The 20751-nt window shown below is 33.7% G+C and overlaps 2 protein-coding genes and 1 non-coding gene across 3 annotated transcripts; 1 reads left to right on the forward strand and 2 right to left on the reverse strand.

Moving 5' to 3' along the window:
- Positions 1-4340: 4340 nt before the first annotated feature.
- On the reverse strand, positions 4341-4414 carry TRNAR-UCG (transfer RNA arginine (anticodon UCG)). Its single transcript has one exon. It is a non-coding gene; the product is annotated as a tRNA-Arg (tRNA).
- Positions 4415-6135: 1721 nt separating this feature from the next.
- LOC145642118 (argininosuccinate synthase, chloroplastic-like) lies at positions 6136-10840 on the forward strand. Its single transcript, XM_081693209.1, has 10 exons — positions 6136-6300; positions 6927-6985; positions 7141-7222; positions 7442-7571; positions 8374-8422; positions 8707-8889; positions 9104-9178; positions 9277-9462; positions 9817-9905; positions 9997-10840. Exons 1-10 carry the CDS (start codon positions 6225-6227, stop codon positions 10547-10549), a joined length of 1482 nt encoding a protein of 493 aa, XP_081549335.1. The 5' UTR covers positions 6136-6224; the 3' UTR covers positions 10550-10840.
- Positions 10841-11044: 204 nt separating this feature from the next.
- LOC145642119 (uncharacterized) lies at positions 11045-19305 on the reverse strand. Its single transcript, XM_081693210.1, has 10 exons — positions 19026-19305; positions 18878-18922; positions 18705-18761; positions 16837-16906; positions 15099-15140; positions 14907-14980; positions 13117-13187; positions 12861-12946; positions 12624-12730; positions 11045-11339 (listed from the first exon to the last, which is right to left on the reverse strand). Exons 1-10 carry the CDS (start codon positions 19173-19175, stop codon positions 11277-11279), a joined length of 765 nt encoding a protein of 254 aa, XP_081549336.1. The 5' UTR covers positions 19176-19305; the 3' UTR covers positions 11045-11276.
- Positions 19306-20751: the final 1446 nt, after the last annotated feature.

Consider the following 20751-nt stretch of genomic DNA (forward strand, 5'->3'; position numbering starts at 1 on the left):
TGCAATTTACAATTTATACGAACTTTTGGGCTGCAATTTACAAAATACGAACTTTAAATGGCTGTAATTTACAAAATACGAACTTTAAATGGCTGCAATTTGCAAATTTTCCTAATCTTTTCGCAAAAGAATACGCCTACTAAATGCATGACTAGTACAGTAGCTAGCTAGTTAGTCAAATCAAATCACATAAATTCTGCACTGCAAAAATAAATCTGATAATCGTATATACCATAATATGCTATACACAGCACCTGGTCTACTGCTTTCTAGCTCACACTGGAGACGGCCGGAAAGTATGATTTGATAGCCTAATATTAATTAATGGCCGGAAAGTAACACATTTATATAAAGGACATATCACTTCATATGATATACAGTATAATTTTTATTGTTGATTTGATAGCCTAAGCTTCTTGTGTTTTGTATTTTTTTTAATTCAATCAAATATTCGACGGCAGCATATTACTTTTGGTTAAAGGTGTCAATTCGCCAATTCTGGTATCTGGATCTGGATTAAAGAAGGTCTAGAACCTAGATCTATTGAAGTATGAAATATTTAAAATTTGAATCATGCTAAATTATTGTATCCGTAAAACTCGAATTATGAATTAAGTAGTGCTTTATTTATAATTGTTCACTTTGGTAGTGCTCCAATTTGATCAACATACCCATACCAAAGTTAGTAAATACTCTGTATTGACTATTAAGGGTCTGTTCTTTTCAGCTTAATTTCAGTTCAGTTCAGTTCAGTTCAATTCTTAAATAATTTCATTCTCTCATATAAAATTCAGTTCAGTTCAGTTCAGCTCCAATCAGTCCAGTTCAGCTCAATTCAGTAAATCAAAACAGGCCTTAATCCCCAATATTGCATGTATATATACTTCAAAACATAGTCATTTCACGTTAGACTTCTTGATTTATATTTTTCAAACATTAAATTTTCATAATATGTTTAGATACAAAATTGAATATACAGCTGGTTAAATATTGTTTTAGAATTTGTGCAAATAGTGAGTAAATAATTTTCATAATTGAAGGTAGTACTTGTTAACACGAAATTTTAACTAGTATGGAGTTTGATAATTTATACAAAACAATACTTTACTCAAATCCGCCAAAGTTTATACTCCGTACAAAACAATTTTTCACCAAAGTAAGCGAGAGATTTCCACAGTGCAAGATCCACTTAACATTAATAATTTATACAATTTTTTTTTATTTTTTATTATTCAATTCAATATGCTATATATTTGTTAAATTATTATTATTTATTTTTTTTATAACATATTGTATGATTTTTATTAATGAATGAATTGATGTTACTATTAAAATTGAAAAAATAAATGAAACCCCACCACAAAATTATCACCACCCACACCAACCATCGTATCTTGAATTTTAATCTAGAACCCCACTGCCAACTATGATACACTATTAACACTATTGGTTTGAAGATGATAATCAAATCTGTTTGTTGCTTTGGTGGGTCCATTGTATTCTTATGCTTTTATTTGTGAGTTGATGTTGTTAAATCCTCCATAATATAGACGACTTTAATCTAATTAAATGCAATGCAACTATGCAAGCTTGGAAGTTGGATTAAAATGAGACTATGCAAGCTTGGAAGTGGAAGTTGTGAACCACAAACATTTTGTTGTTGTAGTTATTATTATTATTATATATGAAGCTATTGATACTTAAAACAAGCCAATTAAACAAAGCTTATTGATTGAAAATCGTACTCCATTCTAGTTTTGGACTAGCAAAATACGAACCACACCGGCCATGTTTATAATTAAATTCTAACCCACATGGACCGACACACTAAGAAGGCTATATATTAATATATGTAAGTAATACGTTTATGTTAAGATCGACTTTTCAACATAGCCCGCTTAGTTAGAAACCCAGCCTAAATCGCACAACATCTATGTATTGACTTGTATTAAGTTTACATTAAATCAATCTAATGTGGTTTACGTAAAACTTGAATTGTATTTTTGCTAGCTAGTTAGGCAAGGAATACATAGAATTCTCTTTCAATTTGTTGACATGATAAATTTCTTGGATGGAAAAAAGAGCTCTACCTTTTTAGATGGCTTAATCAAGAAAATCCAATCATTTGGAAAACATAATCATATAAGTTACAAAAGTTAATAAAGAGATGTTTTCTTATATTTTGTCAACATTAACCAACAACTAGTAACTTTTTGACAACTTAAAGCATTACAACACCATTGGATTTGTTAAAAACGTGATAACAATCTTAGTTAACAGGTCTTAAATATAGAGTTGTAGTGTACATAAATATAGTAAAGCATAAAGATATTTACTTAAAATTACATCTCTTGGTTTGAAATACTTGATTGATCCTAGCCCGTTAGATTATACAGCACGAGGAGATTGATTAATCTATAATAATTAAGAATGCTTATATTAGTTATATATCATAATTCAACTATACATCATAATATCATACACATGTTCAAAGTATAAGGTTGACATACTACGAGATGAAGCATTGAAGCTGATGTTGAAATGTTTGGAAATGGTTTAGTGGACCACTTTGCTGGTCCATAGATTTAAGATGGGTATTTAAGCATTAATTCAAGCTTCTACTTAAATTTTACCAAAATGGGCTTTTTAGCTCACTTGTAACTTGTTAGGAAGACTATGGGCCAGGTTCGATCCATTTTTAAACTTGTCATTTTCTTCATTCGTTTTTTAATTGTATCATATTGACTTTAGGCACCATTTACATCATTTTATTGATCTTCTTTACTAAATTATAAATACGAAAAAAGGGTACAGTATAGGTTTTTTTTTTTTTTAAAAAAAAAAAAAAATTGTCAAAAAATGTAGGTGAGATGAACTTCCCTATCAAACTGGAATCGTTCACTGGTCAACCCAGTCGAGTTTATGGGCTAGTTTAGACACTACGCTTTAGTGGGGGAGAAGGGTAAGAAAAATTCCTACCCTCAAAGTGTCTTTAGACCAAACTCTACTTGGTACTCCCTCCGTTTTTAAATACTTGCTCCATTTCTATTTTTTGCACTATTCATTTGTCATATTTTGACTAATGTTTGTGATTTATATATAAGAAAAAATATAGTCTTGTGGGTACTTGTCGAAATCATCTCAATGAATAGATCATTAATTTTCAATTGTTAAAATTTATTCTTATTGATAATTAAGGGGTCGTTTGGTTCACCAAGAGGAAAGGGAATGACTAAGAGAAAGGGAAAGAGGGAGAATGGAAAGCAACTCCCCTATTTATTATAGGTTGTTTGTTCACAAAGGAGAAAGGGAATGAAATGGAACTTCACATGAAAGTACCAACTCACTACCAACAACCAACTCCAACCCCCTCCCCCCAGCGGCGCCGAGATCCCCCACCCACTTCGTCGGTCCCCACCCCGCCGGCGACCTACTCCCTTATCCACTGCGCCGCCGCCCTCCCTCATCCACCGCGCCGCCGCTCCTTTTCCTTCTAATTGTTGATGTTGTCCCTCTTCTCTCTCTTTTTTAAGTGATTTGTTTGATAGATCTACTAGGTTGATTGTTAATAGTTTCATATGTTGTTTTTTTGGGTGTTTGGGGGTTGTTTATGGGTTTTTTTTTTTTTGTTGAGATGGTTAGGGTTTTGGGGTGGTTTTTGTAGTGGTTTTCATGGTGGGTGTGGAGATTTCGTGGGTAATGAGTGGTGAACGTGGTGGGTGAGGGTTAATTCGAATGAAGTTGGGTAATTTGGGGAAGATGGGTTTTTTTTCCGGGTGGATTTGGGTGGTTTCGGTGGTGAATGTTGGTTTTAGGTGGTTTCGATGGTGGCGGCAGGGGCGTCGGCGATGTTATGGTGGTTAGCGGTGGTTCAGGTGGTCAGTTGGTAGATCTGGTGGGTGGATGGTGGCTATGCGATGGTTCTGATGGTGTTAGGGTGGCTAGGCGGTGGTTCTGGTGGTGTCAGGGTGGCTGGATGATGGCTAGGCGGTGGCGTCGGTAGTTAGTTGGTGTTTTTAAGAGTGGTCAAGGTAGTTAGAAATTTGGTCAAGGTAGTTGGGTGAAGAGGAATTTGGGGGTTTGAGTGATTCCCTTGGAGGGGGTGGGGAATGAAGATAGAGGAAAATGGGGTAATGGGAGGGGTAAAGGGAATGATTGATTTTGTCTATCAAACATCAACAAAGGGATTCATGGTAGTTGATTCTCATTCCCATTGTTGAATACCCTTAGCCAAACGGTCTCTAAAGATATTATGATGTCTTGTTAAACTTATCTCGTATTTTCATTATATCACATACGTTATACGTCAATTGCATTTCAATAAGGGATAAAAAAAAAAATGACCACAGTGGGAGTCGAACCCACGACCTTCTGATCCGAAGTCAGACGCGCTAATCCACTGCGCTATGCGGTCTTTTATGTTGGATATTCCTTATTTAATTATACTATTCACGTATTTTTCAGGACAAAATGTTGTTAAATTATCAAGAAATCGAATTTGTATAGTTGGCAGATTAGGAAAGAGAAATGGTGATGGTGATTGGTTTCTGATCGGCGACAAAAAAAACGGATGAGTGATATGATGTTTGTGGCGGCGTAGCTCTACTTGAGCCAGTTGTGATGAATTTGTCAATAAAAACACCCTTTTCTTTATTTTCTTATTAGGCCCACATCCAACCAAAAACTTGACCGGTTGACCCGCGTTGTTAATAGGCTTGTATTAGTCCGAGCTAATTCGGTCCGATCTCACTTGACCCAAAATTAATATGTTAGAACTAATTTAATAAGGCAAAAGCTAATGAGCGCCCTCGGGGCGTTAGATAAGAGAATTAAAAGTGGGAATATTAAAGTAAAATTAACATTAATTACACCGAACGACGCGTGATTTTGTCATGCATTCCTAACTTAATACCATTTCAACCAATATAATTATTCCTTATCTAACGCCCCGAGGCGCTCGTTAGCAAGATCTTAAATAGGAAATTTAGAAATATTAAGGGTCTGTTCTATTACGTTGAAATTCAGAAATTTAGAAATATTAAGGGCCTGTTCTCTTACGTTGAAATTCGTTCAGTTCAGTTCAGTTCAGCTCAGTTCAATTCAGTTCAGTTCAACTCATAATTTCCTTCTCTTATAAAATATTCATTTCAGTTCAGTTCAGTTCAGTTCAGCTCAATTCAATTCAATTCAGTTCACTTCATTTCAGCCAATGAGAACAGACCCTAATATTGCAGAATTCTAAATATATGTAGAGTGCTAATATATGAAAGAAATGCCTATATATATATATATATATATATATATTTTTTTTTTTCTAATAATTCAAATGAGCTATAAATATAAATTATAAATGGGAGCGAGAGCTTTAAACTTGAAGCTGTGACATAACACATTTTATCTAACTACTACTGGGTGAAAAATACTTTGTCGGCAAGTAGTGAGGCAATGCTAATGAAAATGTTTTTTTTTTTTTTTTTTTTAAGTGTAAAAATAGCCGATAAATCTCCATATAAGTACAATCATCCATCACCACAAGATACTAGATGCAAATGAAAATTTATGAAGAAAAATAGATGATTTAAGAGTGATTTTTGAATTATTTATTATTATTATTTTTTAAAAAAGCACTATTATAATCAAGCAATATCCAAATCTGCCAAAATTATAATGCTATAGAAAGGAACTCAAAACGTACATATTATGTGCTATTCTCCGTATTCCACCTTGCCAAGAGGTGAGTTATGGTGTTACATGCTCTTATAATATCTGAAAAATAACAAACATCGAACTAATCACTATCAACCACAATATCATCATAGATAGCGAATGATAATAGTGTTATACCTTAACTAATAAAACGAACATGGCGAAAATACAACCTTAGCCGATGATCTGTTCTCTAAAATTCATGTAAAAAAATCATTCCCATTAAACCATTACTATTGTTTATAACGGATTACCAAATGAACCGTCCGTACTTAGAGATAATTTTCAAAGTAAGATTCTAAAAACTTCTAAAAAAAACAAATGAAATGATACTTTAAGGAATATCTAAAACCAGAATATTTTGTTTGGTCCCATTGAGCCCGAAAACATGACCCGCTTTGCCCATAAATCTTTGTGAGCTGCTTATTTGGAACTCCTCTTAAACCCTAAAAACCCCTCTAATTTTAGAATTCAGACGACTATTTTCTGGGAAAGAGAGAACCAAGTTGATAAGAACGATGGCTCAATTGCATGCCTTCTCTGCTACTGCTGCTGCTCCTTCTAATTCAATTTTCAGTTCTCCTAAATCTTCTGGTACCCATTTCCATCTTCTTCACTCTTTAGCTGTTCTGGGTTTTTTTTTTTTTTTTTTTTTTTTTTTTTAAATTTTATTTTTTAAATGAATTAAAATGATGGGATTTTTATATTTTTGGTGAATTAAAATGATGGGATTTTTATCTATTTTTTAGTGAATTAAAATGATGGGTATTTGTTATTTGATGAATACTATTCATAGAAATTGAAATGGAAATGGTAATGGAGGATGGAAATTATTGAAATTTGAAGATGAAATGACAATGGGTTTGCGTTTAATTACATCAAAATTGTTGCCTTTAATGGATTTGTTGTATATTTGCAATAGTTAGCTATACTTGGATTACTTAATTATAAGGGGGGATAGATAGGAGATGTTTGCTTTGATGTAAATACTAGACTCTATGTTGAATTTGCCATTTCTCAAATATAGCTCGCACAAAATGTATTGTTGTAGTTATCCTGTTTTTGTGTGGATGCCGATTAGCTTAGTTGGTTAAAGTCTTTCGAATGTTGGTGCTATAAATCTCGGCTACATCATTGTCCCTTTATAGTTACAAATTACATTATTTATTGAGATTTTCTTATCGATTATCACTTACTATGATCAATAATCTGTTTTGTAGGTTTCTTCCAGGCTCAAGATAAACTATGCTGCTCAAGAAGATTGTCAATATTTAACAAGGTACATGGATTGCCTTAATTGCTTGAAATTTAACTATTTATATGCCGTGTTCTTAAGCAAAGCATAGTGTTTCTGCATCATCTTTTCCTTTCCTTTTTTCTGTTCTTTCATTGGGACCATGTTTGAATTTGATATTCTTGGTTATCTTTTGTCAGTTTGGTGCAAATGTGAGCGAGTTCTGTGGCAATGCAGTTATCCAAAATAGCAGGTGCACAAGTGAAGTTCAGAAGAAACAGGGTGAGAATATAAATTTGTAGATATTGTTCTGTATAGGTTTTCTCTTAAAAAGAATGGGTATTATTGCACTTGTATCTTGTGTGACCCTGCTCCCGAGCAACCTAGAAAAGTTGCTTGTTTATGAACTTGTCTTTTATTGAATGGTTTGCGTTAATTAGATTTGATTCTATGCTATAACTTTTACCTTGTTATCCCCATGACCTAATTTGTCTGTTGCAGCTATCAAAGCAATTTTATCAAGTGAAAAAGAGGTAGAAACAAATGGTAGAGGTCTGCGTGGAAAATTGAATAAAGTTGTTTTAGCTTATAGTGGAGGCTTGGACACATCAGTTATTGTTCCTTGGCTGAGGTATTTTGTAACTCTTTTGTCTATAGATGTATTTTTTAGGCTTTGAGTTTCACTATTATGACTTTTAGGCTGAGAGAGAGGAGGAAACTATAGAATTATTTATTTCAACTGAGCTCACTGTAAATAAAAAATCCATATACATTTTGCTTTCGAATTTATCCATCTAATGATAACAAACTCTAACTAACAGGAGTTAATAGAATGCTGAACGTCACTCACTAAACAAGCTAAGCTACTTGTTGCTCCTAGGGAGAGTATTTTAGTGCCAAAAATTCAATGCAAATTGTCCTAGTTGTGGAAGGCAATGGAGATTGACTTGCAGATTATTAGCTGGCTAAATCACTTAACTTTACCAAACCCTAAGCATTGCTAATGGACATTGTATACTTAAGTTGTTTTCATGCCTCCATTTTTGTAGATTATGGGTTACTATGCTTTCCTTTCCTTTGTCTTATAAAATTTGAAGGGCTAGTGGAAAAAATTGCCAGTAGATCTGTGTACTTTTGGGCCTTTCGTTCAAATGGCTCCAATCTCACCATAAGGTTCTGAAAATGAAAATAATGTCGTACCAAATCATTATTTTATTATTATGTTTATAGAGATGAACTGATTTATTATATATTGGAGCCTATGGGTCATGATCATGTCCCATTTTTATTTGGAGAGCTGAGGGGATAACAGCTAATAATCAAGAAACATAATCCTCTCTGTTCTTTTATCTCACCCTATAGCTGCTCTGTTTTCAATTTGAAATTTTGGGTTTAAGTATGCGCATACTGAGAATACTTGCTCTCTGATCCAGGGAAAATTATGGCTGCGAAGTCGTTTGTTTTACTGCTGATGTCGGCCAGGTTCAATCTTTGACTAACACTGGCTATCATTTTTCAATGCGGTTATGGCTTTTTTTTTTCACCTGAATATCCCTTTTCTGAACCTTTACTTTTCATTTTATTCTTCTATTTGCTGAAATGGGTATTTTCTTTTATGGTTTGAATGCCATTATAATTTTTTTCTTAACAAGTTTACTTGATGCAATTAATCAAAAAGATTTCTAATTTTATTACAAATGACAATGTGCTTGAATGATATAAGTGAAATTGGACATTTACATGATATATAATTAAATTTTTTGCAGGGGCTGCAAGAATTAGATGGCTTGGAACAGAAGGCTAAGGCGAGTGGTGCATGTCAATTAGTGGTGAAGGATTTGAAAGAGGAGTTTGTCAAAGACTACATATATCCTTGCTTGCGTGCAGGTGCTGTCTATGAGAGGAAGTATTTGCTTGGGACGTCAATGGCGCGCCCTGTCATAGCAAAGGTGCGCATATTAGTTAGTCTGGTTACCCCCCCCCCCCTCTCTCTCTCTCTCTCTCTCTCGAGAGAGAGAGAGAGAGGGGGGGGGGGGAGAGAGAGAGAGAGAGAGAGAGAGTCAATACTACCATCTAAAATACTACCATCTATTTTGTCAATCATGTACGTGAAGAATTCAACAGATTAGTAAAGACTCAATGCGCTTCCTGCTTATTATGTAGGCTATGGTGGATATTGCTAAAGAAGTTGGAGCTGATGCTGTTTGTCATGGGTGCACTGGAAAAGGAAATGATCAGGCATGTTATACCCTCTCCAAACAGTGTAGAGTGAGAACTGTGTTTCATTCTCTCTCTCTCTCTCTCTCTGACAAACCATTATTTCTGTTCAATTATAGGTTCGTTTTGAGCTTACGTTCTTCGCTCTTAATCCTGCTCTCAATGTTGTTGCACCATGGAGGGAGTGGGACATCACAGGAAGAGAAGATGCTATTGAATATGCTAAAAAACACAACGTACCTGTTCCTGTAACAAAAAAATCTATTTATAGCAGAGACAGGAATTTGTGGCACCTTAGCCATGAGGTAAATTTCTCATATTACTTCCTTTCAGTCTCAAAAGCTCCTAGATGTGTGTTGTGCTGGGAAATTTTGCTGGGAGAGTTGATGCTTGCATTAGGTTTTAGGTTAGTTACAGAATCTGATGCTAGATTCTTGGTGGAGAATTATATTGCTGACTCCAATTTTATTATTCAGTCATTAATTATTTTGATCAAAGTAGTAATTCATAATTGTATGATTTTTATGAAATACTTGCCATAGAAAATAGAGAATCCAACGCTGAACAAATCTGTTTGATGATTGTCTCTTGCATTGCTATTTTTGTTGATGGAAATTTGAATTCAAGAAATGATCTGACTTTTCCTTATGATGTTGAAGGGTGATATCCTGGAAGATCCAGCGAATGAGCCGAAGAAGGATATGTACATGATGAGTGTTGATCCAGAAGATGCGCCAAACACACCCGAGTACGCATTTTGTTAATATATCTTTTTGATTTAGTCATTAAGAATTCCTTTTCTACAACTTTGTCCTCATTGCTATTAAATGAATGTGCAGATACATAGAAATTGGCATTGTCTCTGGTTCCCCCATATCACTTAATGGAAAGGAACTCTCCCCAGCAACCCTATTATCTGAGCTCAATGAGATTGGAGGAAGACATGGAATTGGACGTATTGACATGGTTGAAAACAGATTGGTGGGTATGAAGAGTCGTGGGGTGTATGAAACTCCTGGTGGAACCATCCTTTTTAATGCTGTTAGGGAACTTGAGGCTTTGACCCTTGATCGGGAAACAATACAAGTAAAAGACTCTCTTGCCCTTAAGTATGCAGAGCTTGTTTATGCAGGTCGATGGTTTGACCCTCTTCGTGAGTCCATGGATGCTTTCATGGAGCAAATTACACGAACAACTACTGGCTCAGTAACGCTCAAGCTGTACAAGGGGTCTGTCACGGTAACCAGTAGAAAAAGTCCGTATAGCTTGTACAGAGAAGATATCTCATCATTTGAGAACGGGCAGATTTATGATCAGGCTGATGCTGGTGGTTTTATCAGACTCTATGGTTTACCCATAAGAGTGAGGGCGATGCTTGAAAAAGGCATGTAAGAAATTTTAAAATTTGTGTTGTAACTTCTGATACAAGTTGATTTGTTCTGGTCAGTTAAGCTAAGTTGAGTTAGAATTGTATCATCATGACCTAATTGGGTTTTACAGCAGTTTATTCAAATTTTCAAGTGAGGATAATTAGGTAGTTAATTTTAATAAATTTTGTTTTATCAATAAAACTTGTACGACAAAGATTCATTATCAGTATGATTGGCATGGCGAATAAGTGCTGTTTTGCACGGTTGTGCCCATTTTTTCTTTCACGAGCCAATGTAAGCACTGTTTTAGTAATTCTGGTTGCATGGCACAAGTTAAACTTTCACTTAATTCTTAGCCTAACATTCATATTTGACTTCACAAACAAAGAGCTCTGTTTAAGGAGTTCCGTTGTTCTCAGATCAAATCCAATCTACCGGGGGATAAAACAGAATACATTGATCTATAGTCGTTCTCATTTTCTGACCCTAACTAATTAGTAATAACTCGGGCATAGATAAAATACAAAAGCTTTGGATTTTATACATATATACGTATATGATTGCAACAAAGACAAAATTTTGGGTAGAAAACTTCCAGCAATGAATCAAACAAATGAAGCTTAAGCTACAAATACATCTTGCCCTCAAAAAAAAAAAAAAAAAAAAGGCCTACAAATACATCTCGTGTGCTGGAGAACTATAAGAATTACAACATGAGGAGATACAACTCTTGAGTCTTGACCATATGCCTATTTGCTATGTACATATTCAAGTAGAAGCCGATCAAGCTCAAAATGCCGAGACAAATATTCCTGCAAAAACTCAATATCGACAAACAAGTGTGAAAATCTCGAAATACCAGACATATATTCCAGCAAAAATTCAATATTGACAAATAAATGTAAAAGTGACTATGAGCAATCTTCAGATCACATTGAAACAAGACCAAAAGATTAACTACTGGTGAAACAAAGGTACTGCACCCAGTAAATCCTTCATGCCCCCAAACAATAGAATAAGTGAATATCCACTGCCTTTAGGCACAGGCAAAAAATGTCGGAATTTAAAACTCGCATATTATTCAGTTTATCACGGAATAAATGGAGCATCTTATTCATGTACTAGCTAGCAAGTATGTCTGTCCCAGTTTTATTGTATATTTCCATTTTTGGTCCATCCCAATCAAATATTTTGGAACCACTTTCGCTTATGACCTTTCCTCTCTCCAGAAATTATTTTTACTGAACTGAACTTATTTTTACTGAACTGAAATTATTTTTACTTAATATTATTTTTTTAAGGTGAAGAAAACAGGGCCTAATACTATTTTCTTAACCATTCCTACAATCACTATATTCATTAGCTTCATCCACTTTCAGAAATTTTGGTCACATCTAACATTCAACCACTTCCTACTACATTTCTTAGTATGTGTGATGAAGCCAAATTGGAAAAACTAATTGGGATGGGTCCTCAACATAATATATGCCCCAACAGTCATTTCGACTATAGCATTGAATTGAATCTGATACACTAGATTGAACAGTAGAAAATTTCCTCATCCTAGTCATTATCTTTTGTTTGCATGCCTTATGCCCTTATGAAGAGAGAAGTCTGTGCAAACCAACCCAAACTAGAAGAGTAAAGATCACTCGTTGATGCGGCTGTATTCGCCTTCAGATTGAAATAACATTGACAGATAGACATAGGGATATGGGATGTTATATTTAGACCAATTCTTTAGAGTTTAAACTTGATAAAGCTCATACATATGCCACAAGAAGTCCTTAATATGTCATCCTAAAATTATGAATGAGGTGATGAATTGATGATAATCCACGGGCAAAGTACCAGATCAACTAGGCATATAGAGAGCAGATCCAATAAGCCAGAATATGCAGACACAAGGAATGTCAAAATCATACATTCAATCATGTACAGAAAACTGAAGAGGGGGAAAGTTTGGGAATCAGTACTAGCATGTATTAACAAGTAAAAAAGGTCTTCCTCATTATTAATTTAACACATCTTCAACCATCAATTAACATACTAAATTAAAGCAGTAAATGCAGTTATCAGGCATATAGTGTGTGTACCTTGGTTACAGAAGGATGAAAAACTTTTGCATCGAAATCCACTTTTGGGTAGCGAGTTACCTCGGTAGCGTTCTCAAATAATATGTATGCTGGAAGTCCCACATTTCCTATAGATACATGTTTTAAAAAATAGCATTCCTAGTATCATTAATTCCAATTACTGACTAATACCAACCATAAGCAATGAAATCTACAGAAAAAGACACGCAAATAATCCTATCCGTGGCAAAAATTTACCTTTTAGGGAAATTCCAAATTTGTCAGCAACGTTAGGGAAAAGCCCAAGATCAACTACACCAAAGGACAAATTATCATTTACATATCTGCATTGAATATTCAAAATTAAAGAATGATTGTCAGTACTCAGTAGAACAGAGAGATAAGAAATAAGATTATTTCATCAGAATCTGACATCTCTAGGACAGAATGATTAGCATCAAGTTTAAAGATAATTTATTTATTAAAAAAAAAAAAAAAAAACACACACACTTACGTAACAGAGAGTTCAGGAAAATTCCGACTATTCCGTACACACGTTGATGAACTTAAAGTACGAAATTCAACCTGAAACAGTGGAATTCAAAGAGTCATCAACTTGACAAGCCATTTGGTAGGACATAATAAACTAATGATTTGAGTGACAGTAATGAGTCCTCAACCATTAAAAGCCTCAACGACATGTTCGATAGGTGAAAAGGAATGACAGTAATGGTAATGAGTTTATATTTAAAAGTCCCTTGATAAATTCCTTTGTAATTCAACTCCACCTCCAAACATGTGTTTTTTTTTTTTTATTATTTCAATTTTCCATTATCATCCAATTATCAATTTAGAGATGGTATTGAAAATTCACAAAGAAAAGAGATGTTCAACCTAGACAAGCATTAACAAGTACATTGACAATTTGACATGGGACTTCCCTTACAAGATTACATATAAATTCACTACTATTGCCATCTTTATTCCCCCCCCCACCAAACAGGCCATAAAGAGATGAGAAAAATGAGACTAAACATGAACAAGTATGCATGAATACAGAACTTTTAAGTCACCAAACTGACATGAAATTCAGTATTTATATAACATGATGATTGGCTCAAATGATTACAAGGATATTCAGTTAATGAGTGCACCAATACTAAAATCCAAATTAAGGAATTGTTGTATGTTACTACAAATTTGGTAATTGGTATATACTTATATGACTGCGTAAAAAATGCAGGTTCTGTGTAAAAAATGCGTAAAAATATGCCCAAGCCCACTCACACCAGCAATCCAAACTTACACAAGAAGGAACAAAAAAAGCAACTAAGCTACAGCAACCAAGGAGCTGACCAAGTGAACATGTGAAGCTTCTAATTGTAGTAACAAAGACAATCTCAAGTTAAATGTTTGAGCTTTTAGTAGTAAAGGACAAATAGCAATTAAAAGGAGATTCACTTTTATGGTCAACTCTCTTAGTAGTAATCTGTATAATATAGGAAGGGGGAAGAAACGGGGAAGGCATGCTTTTTATGAATTAGAATTGTTAGAGCTTGGTAACCTCAAGTTACTATTGGTCGAGGACTTATAGCCTCAAGCTATTACTTATCTTTGTATCCTTTGACTCAAATTCAATCAAGCTTCTAACCTTCCTTCAATATTATTATTCAATTATTTACAAATACATAATCAGAAAATCAGTCCATAACATCCTCATAAAAATGTGATGAAGCAGATTGTTCATAAACAAAGCACCAAGTCCAAGGGATCATATAGTCATTGTCCTTAAATTAGCCAAGCTAATACTAGGTAGGATTAGAATCCAAAGGTAATCAAGATAATTGAAGGTACCTCATGTTAATACAAGAGAACCATCCCCAAAAACTAACTAAAAGGGAGTAGAGCCAATAGACCTATTTAAGCTCCACACCAGACCCTCCAAATAATCAATGTGGGACTTAAGTCCCATACCTTGAGACTTCCTCAAATTATGTTGCATTGTGTCCCCATAATAGACTTAATCCTTTAACTTAGTGGGATATTGATATTTTTCAGACCTAGTAAGCCAGCAAATGAATTTCATTCTGATTCAAAATGGTCAATATTTCCTGTTCCTAAAAACTGAACTTACAGCAACAATCCACAAATCCTAAGAAAGGAGCATGGGAGAGAGAGAGAAGGATAGAAGATAACAGGTTGCAGTTTACAAATGCTATCGTAACATCATTAAACAGAAAGTACAGCCTTCTACTTCAATATGAGAAGTGAAACATGAAAAGATCTAATGAAGAGTTCACCCACCAGCCAATATCTTGATGAAACCCCTTCAATCAATGTACTTTCCAATTGCAATGGCGTCATAGTCTTTGCCACACCTATGGAAAACCATGCAAAGATCAATGGCAGAGCTCAGGTACTTTTGATGGATATCTCATTTTAAAAAGAGAAGCTGGGGTGGGGGAGAGAGATGTATGGGTACATTTACGGGCTTACCCAGTTCAGGAAATGCAGGTTGCTGAGAGAGTATATATAGTACTGCAAGAAGAAAATACCAAAATTGAGTCAGTCACAGGTGACAACCAACTTCAGCACATAAACTGTATAACATAGTGATTCCAAAACTAAAGCAAGTCACCAAAAAATAAAAACACTCCACTCATTAGCTTGACTGGTGCAAAAATGGCTTCAAAGTCATTTATGTCACTTGGGGAGTAAGGGGCTAGACACTTGTGATGTTTTTACATGATACATGAATGAATAAGAGCTGGTTAAAAAGAAAACATACAAAAAAAATATGATAACCTCCAAATAAATTAATTAAAAACAAACCAAAACTTGAGAGCGCTTTCCCTAAATAATGCTATGAAGAGTTGCAATTCCAAGTATGCAACTACTTTTTTTAAAATTCCCAATATACCGTCCATATCAGCGATTTAATGCCAATTTGCCATCATACTTATCCAATATTCAGATCTTACACATTCTTCTCTCATTCTCTCTTCTAATTTCATTCTCCAATGTCCTTCATCCTCAAAGTTTTGGGTGGATTCAAATTGGGCATAGATAAATTAAGTTTGAGAAATAGTTTTTTTTTTTTTTTTTTTTTTTTTTTTTAATTTCAGATTTTGGATGCTTTCATGGTTTTATCTTGCAAATCTCTTTATCAATCTTTATGTTTTATTCAAGGTTGATTTCGCCTCCACCTTTGCCACCTTCTCTACAGCCTTCTTGGTCATAGATTGTCGCAGCAAGGTTAATGTAATATATGCCCAAATGTAATTTTTTTGTAATTATTTAATCTAGACCTAACCAAATTTACTTGATTTTGTTCTTTCTCTGAGTACTATCAATCTTTAAACATTACCATTATGTGATTTTTTTTATTATTTTTTTTAATAATTTGTTTGTTGTTTGTTTTTTTTTTTTTTTTTATTGCCTTAATTTTGAGTTTTGATTATTTAAATTTAGATAAATTTTTGAGGTGGGATGGAAGTGAAATTCTGTGTAATTTTGGATGACTGGATAAGAACATCTTGTAGCTAGCTGAAGATTAAAAAAAAAAAGTAGAAACCGCTACTTCGAGTTCATTTGGTATCACTTTGATATTTTGTTTTTGGTTTTTTGTTTTTCAAATCATATGAGGTATGTCATATAATGAATCAAAAATTTCTCAAAATTATTAAAATCACGATTATTATGAAAACTGATAACAGAAAAGTAAAAACACTTTTTTCTTGTTTCTTATTTTTGATTTTTTGTTTTCAAAAAAGAGAAAACAAAATCAAAAAAAAATTCAAACAAGCCCTCAAGTAGCAGTTTTCTTATTAAAAAACCACTACATGAAGTAACGGTTTACAGTTAAAAACCCCTACTTTAAGAGTTCAAGTAACGATTTCTCAATGAACCGATAAAAAAAGTTTTTTTTTCTCCACTTGCTGACGTGGACAGTAGATTGGGAATTTCTAAAAAAATAGCTGTAAACTTGGAATTGCAACTCTTTGTAGCATTATTTAGAGAAAGCGCTCAAAACTTAAGTATTTGTGGGTATAAGACTATAGGTTTGCAAAGGATTTGTTCCAATAAAACACACACACACACACACACTCATTACTCATATGTTTGTGACCTTATAAAGTGTGTCTTTATCCAAAGTTGCTCTCGTTTTTTTTTATGTCAATGTATCAGCCCACATGCAAACATGCTACTAAAAGCCAAAGATTACAAGACCTACCTAAAAATGCCACCATGTACCATAAAGCCAAATGGTAATCCACATATAGAGCAAGCAGAAGAAGAAATGCCTGGAGTCAGAACAAAAACTGGAATTAGAACAAGCAAAGATTTAAATAATTCAATCAGCAACATCTCTACCATAACTATGGAGTACTCTGCTTTTATTACAATAAAATTGGCGGGAATTTTTTTTTTGTTATGGGCATCCCTGTCAGTAACACTCTAAGATTTCTCTTAGTTTCAAGTCCATCATATTACATTATATGAATTGCAATAACAATAGAAGCTCCTTGATTAATTCAAGTATTGTCACAATAAGCTGAACAATCATCCGTTGCAGATAAAACACAGAATGTGATATTCATGTTGAAGGACATAATGACAGAAGTTCGTTGATAGGTTCAATTCAAATATTATCATAATAAACTAAGCAATCATCCATCACTAATATAACAGAAGGTGAAATTCACGCTAAAAAAAACATAATTAACATTTTTTCTGAAAACTTAACCCCCAGTGAAACACAAAATCTATAAAATAAAGATATCCATGAGAATAGAGAGTCAATGAAACAACTATCCGTCATTTATAATACTAACAGAATATAATTTTTTTGATAACAAGGTCATTTTGTAATAACACTTATGTGATAATGTTGTTTAGGTATAAGGTTGTATACATCTAAATCTCCCAGTAAGGCCAAAGTTCCCCTTTCCAAAACTTGGAAGCTCAAAACTCAAGGAAATTCAATGGGAAACCTATTATGTGACCTGCATTTACCCCTCTAGAATTTTTAGATGCATAATAAGACCTTTTCTTTAAAAGTCTCTTTTTAAAACCAAACTACCTTTAATGCCTTCTTTATTTGCACTTTTTGTTGATGTTAAAATTTCAGATTTCTAAATGAAATTACTGAATCATTGTCTTTATTCCACATTTCTACGGCTCCTACCTGTAAGGAAAAAAAAAAAAGTGTTTCCCCAATTACCTAATTTGCATCAAACTTTACTGTTTCTCAGCAACTTAGGTGCATTACATGCATATAGTGAGATTCATACAAGGTTTGATGTTGTTGCTACCATTGTTTATGACATGTCAGTCACACAACCCTAATGTTTACCAACCTCACAAGGTTTAGTTTGTTAGTTATTTGGCATCTGCATCACACATTCAAATAATTTTATCATATTTTACAGTGAAAATCCTAATGATATATTGACATTAACCAAATTCTACAATATACAGCATAACCATAAGCAAGAAGTAAAAGATGGTAGCTAAACATGTTTTGTTGCTGTAGTTAAGTGATAAAATTGATCATTATAGCATCTGATCCCCATTCAAGAATTTCGATCGGCCATTGTATCTTCAAGGAGCCATGAAAACAAGGGCAGAAGTTAACCAGGTTTTCTCAAGGGATAACTAGATAACTACATGAAACCATCTGGCGGTTCTATAATCCATTGCCTTTTATCTTTAAAGCCGGATATGGCTATATGACTATCTTAGAGAGTCGATTGCTATAATTTTAGCTACCTGGCCTAACTCCAACTCTCCCATAGTTCCTTAATCTTCTATAGAAACAACAAAATGGGTATTTGCCTTGTGTAAGAACAAAGGCGCAAGGCACACTAAAGCGATAGGGCTCCTATAGCCTACCTGCAAGGTGCACTAAGACAATTGGGGCTCTAAGCACACACGATTTCGAGTAACCAATCTATGAAGGGTTTTACTTTATTACTCAAGCTGATCTAATTCCTAATACCATCACTTTAATCATACTCACAGTCTCATACAATCTACATTCAACATAATAACATATAATAAAATTAATGAATTTCAGCAAAAATTGAATCAAGGTATCACCTTCCCAAATAGCAATGTATCAGCAATAACTCCCTCCCATGTTTCTTCCCTTACCATCTGGGTAAATTTCAACAAAAGATCAAAAATTCAAAATCAATCACCCATTTTATAATCAATATCACAGCTAAAAAAAAATATTGAAATTAAATATAAATAAATTTAATAAGAAATACCCTGACAACAGAAAAGATAGTAAATGCAAGAATTGCTTGAATCTCCTGAAAAAATCCAAAAAAAAAATAATAATAAAAAAAAAATCAGTAAATTAAAAAAAAAAATTGACAAACAATTAAATAATTGAGAGAGAAAAAGATTGATCACCCGGCGAAGAAGAAGGAGAGAAACATCATGAGGAAAAATGGAAGAAGCAGAAATACGAATTGGAAGGTAAGAGAAGAAAACCAGAAAATGGAAGAAATAATGTGGTTCTGTAACTACTGTATTCAGCCATTGAAATGGATTTCTTATCATTGCTTTCAATTAATTGTAATCGATCTATCAATCAAATTATCCTGCAAAAATCTGCAATTTTTTGTTCTCAGATGCTGAATTTTGTTCCTTCAGTTCTCAGTTTTCTAACTTTTCACTGAAAACTGTAAAGTTGGAGGAAGAAGAAGGAGTGTTGAGTTTTTTAGAATTGGGCTTTTTTCAAGAGAAACCAAGAAAACCAAAACTTTGAGAAAATTGGACTGATTGCTTTCAAAGTTTCAAGCCCATTGGGTTGATGGGTTGGTCTTTGGGAAATAGAAATTTTTGTTGATCTTAATTACTATAATCAACGAAAATTTAAGGACCTTGATCATACCTCAATTTTAACGATTTTTTAGCTTGTTTTACGTGTTTAATACTTAAATGTATGGAAGTGGGGTGAGGTGATCAACATTAGCTCAATCCGCTAATCCGGTCCGAAAACAGGGCGGGTTAGGACAAGCATAAAAGCGTATTTTTAGTTAAAATTCCCGAACCCGACCCGAAAAGTTGCTTTGGCCCGACAAGCCCGCTATTTTTTTGCGGGTTTGAACACGAGAAATTGTGTTAAGGCCCGGCTTGGCCCGATTTTTTATCACATCTAGGTAAGGTGAAGGGTTCCCACCACCAACTACTTTTACTCGGTGAAATTTAAATCCTAAACCTTTAAAATCTTTAAACCACTAAATTAAATCTCTTATCAAGTGAGTCAAGTCTTGCATAGTGGCCAAAAAAAACCATGATGAGTTGATAATTATACTAGTATTTCTACTTCATTGGTTATCACACGTCCACACCTATGTACTAACCACAATTTACTAGATATTGGATTGGATAGCAACTATATGATGCCTCTAATAATTTTTTGAACTTATATTTGTTTAACAAAAAATTTTGTATACATCCAGTTTACACTAACATTAGTGTACATCGAGCAGTATAAGGGTAACTTTTAGCTAATTTTAGGGTAACTTTTTGTCTTTTTTTGGGTAACTTTAAACATAATACAATTTTTATATAAATCAACAACAAGAAAAGTTTTATAAAGGTAATTTAATTACATTCAATCACTAATAATTGATTTATAGTCATTTAAAATGTGATTCTTTACTAATAAAGCGTAGATAATTTTTATTTGAATGGGGTTACTTTAACGCATATTGGGGGTAACTTTTATTCATTTCAGGGGTAACTTTTAATCACTTTAGGTTATCTTTATAATGGATGTACAATAATTATTGTACACCCGATTTTTTTAAAAGTTTTTATTTGCTTAAAGTGATTGCTTGAAACTCAATTTCGAGCATTAAAGTAGTGAATTGAGCACAAGCTAAGCTTGAAAGTAGCACCTTTAATTATAGAATTTGTTATACACACCCGGGTGCACCATACACCTAACTAATCCAAGGTTAATTTTTGCTTTTCATTTGACGATTAAATGAAAAACAATCATGAAAATGAGTATAAACCCGAATATATATAACAATCTCTTGAAGGACGGGGTTGAGGAGTAATAATACGAGTAATAATACGAGTAATAATAAGTAGGAAATAATACCTAACATATACAAGTATTGAT

The sequence above is a fragment of the Chenopodium album genome, chromosome 8 (genome assembly GCF_948465745.1).
Source record: "Chenopodium album chromosome 8, dcCheAlbu1.1, whole genome shotgun sequence".
Lineage (NCBI taxonomy): Eukaryota > Viridiplantae > Streptophyta > Magnoliopsida > Caryophyllales > Amaranthaceae > Chenopodium > Chenopodium album.

Coding starts and splice junctions, on each gene's coding strand:
- LOC145642119 (XM_081693210.1), bottom strand. CDS start 19,175: ATGATAAGAAATCCATTTCAATGGCTGAATACAGTAGTTACAGAACCA. Junction 16,907..18,704: donor ATACATTGCTATTTGGGAAG/GTGATACCTTGA, acceptor TTCTGACTCCAG/GCATTTCTTCTTCTGCTTGC. Junction 15,141..16,836: donor GTACATGGTGGCATTTTTAG/GTAGGTCTTGTA, acceptor TTCTTCTTGCAG/TACTATATATACTCTCTCAG.
- LOC145642118 (XM_081693209.1), top strand. CDS start 6,225: ATGGCTCAATTGCATGCCTTCTCTGCTACTGCTGCTGCTCCTTCTAAT. Junction 7,223..7,441: donor TGAAGTTCAGAAGAAACAGG/GTGAGAATATAA, acceptor TGTCTGTTGCAG/CTATCAAAGCAATTTTATCA. Junction 9,463..9,816: donor TGTGGCACCTTAGCCATGAG/GTAAATTTCTCA, acceptor ATGATGTTGAAG/GGTGATATCCTGGAAGATCC.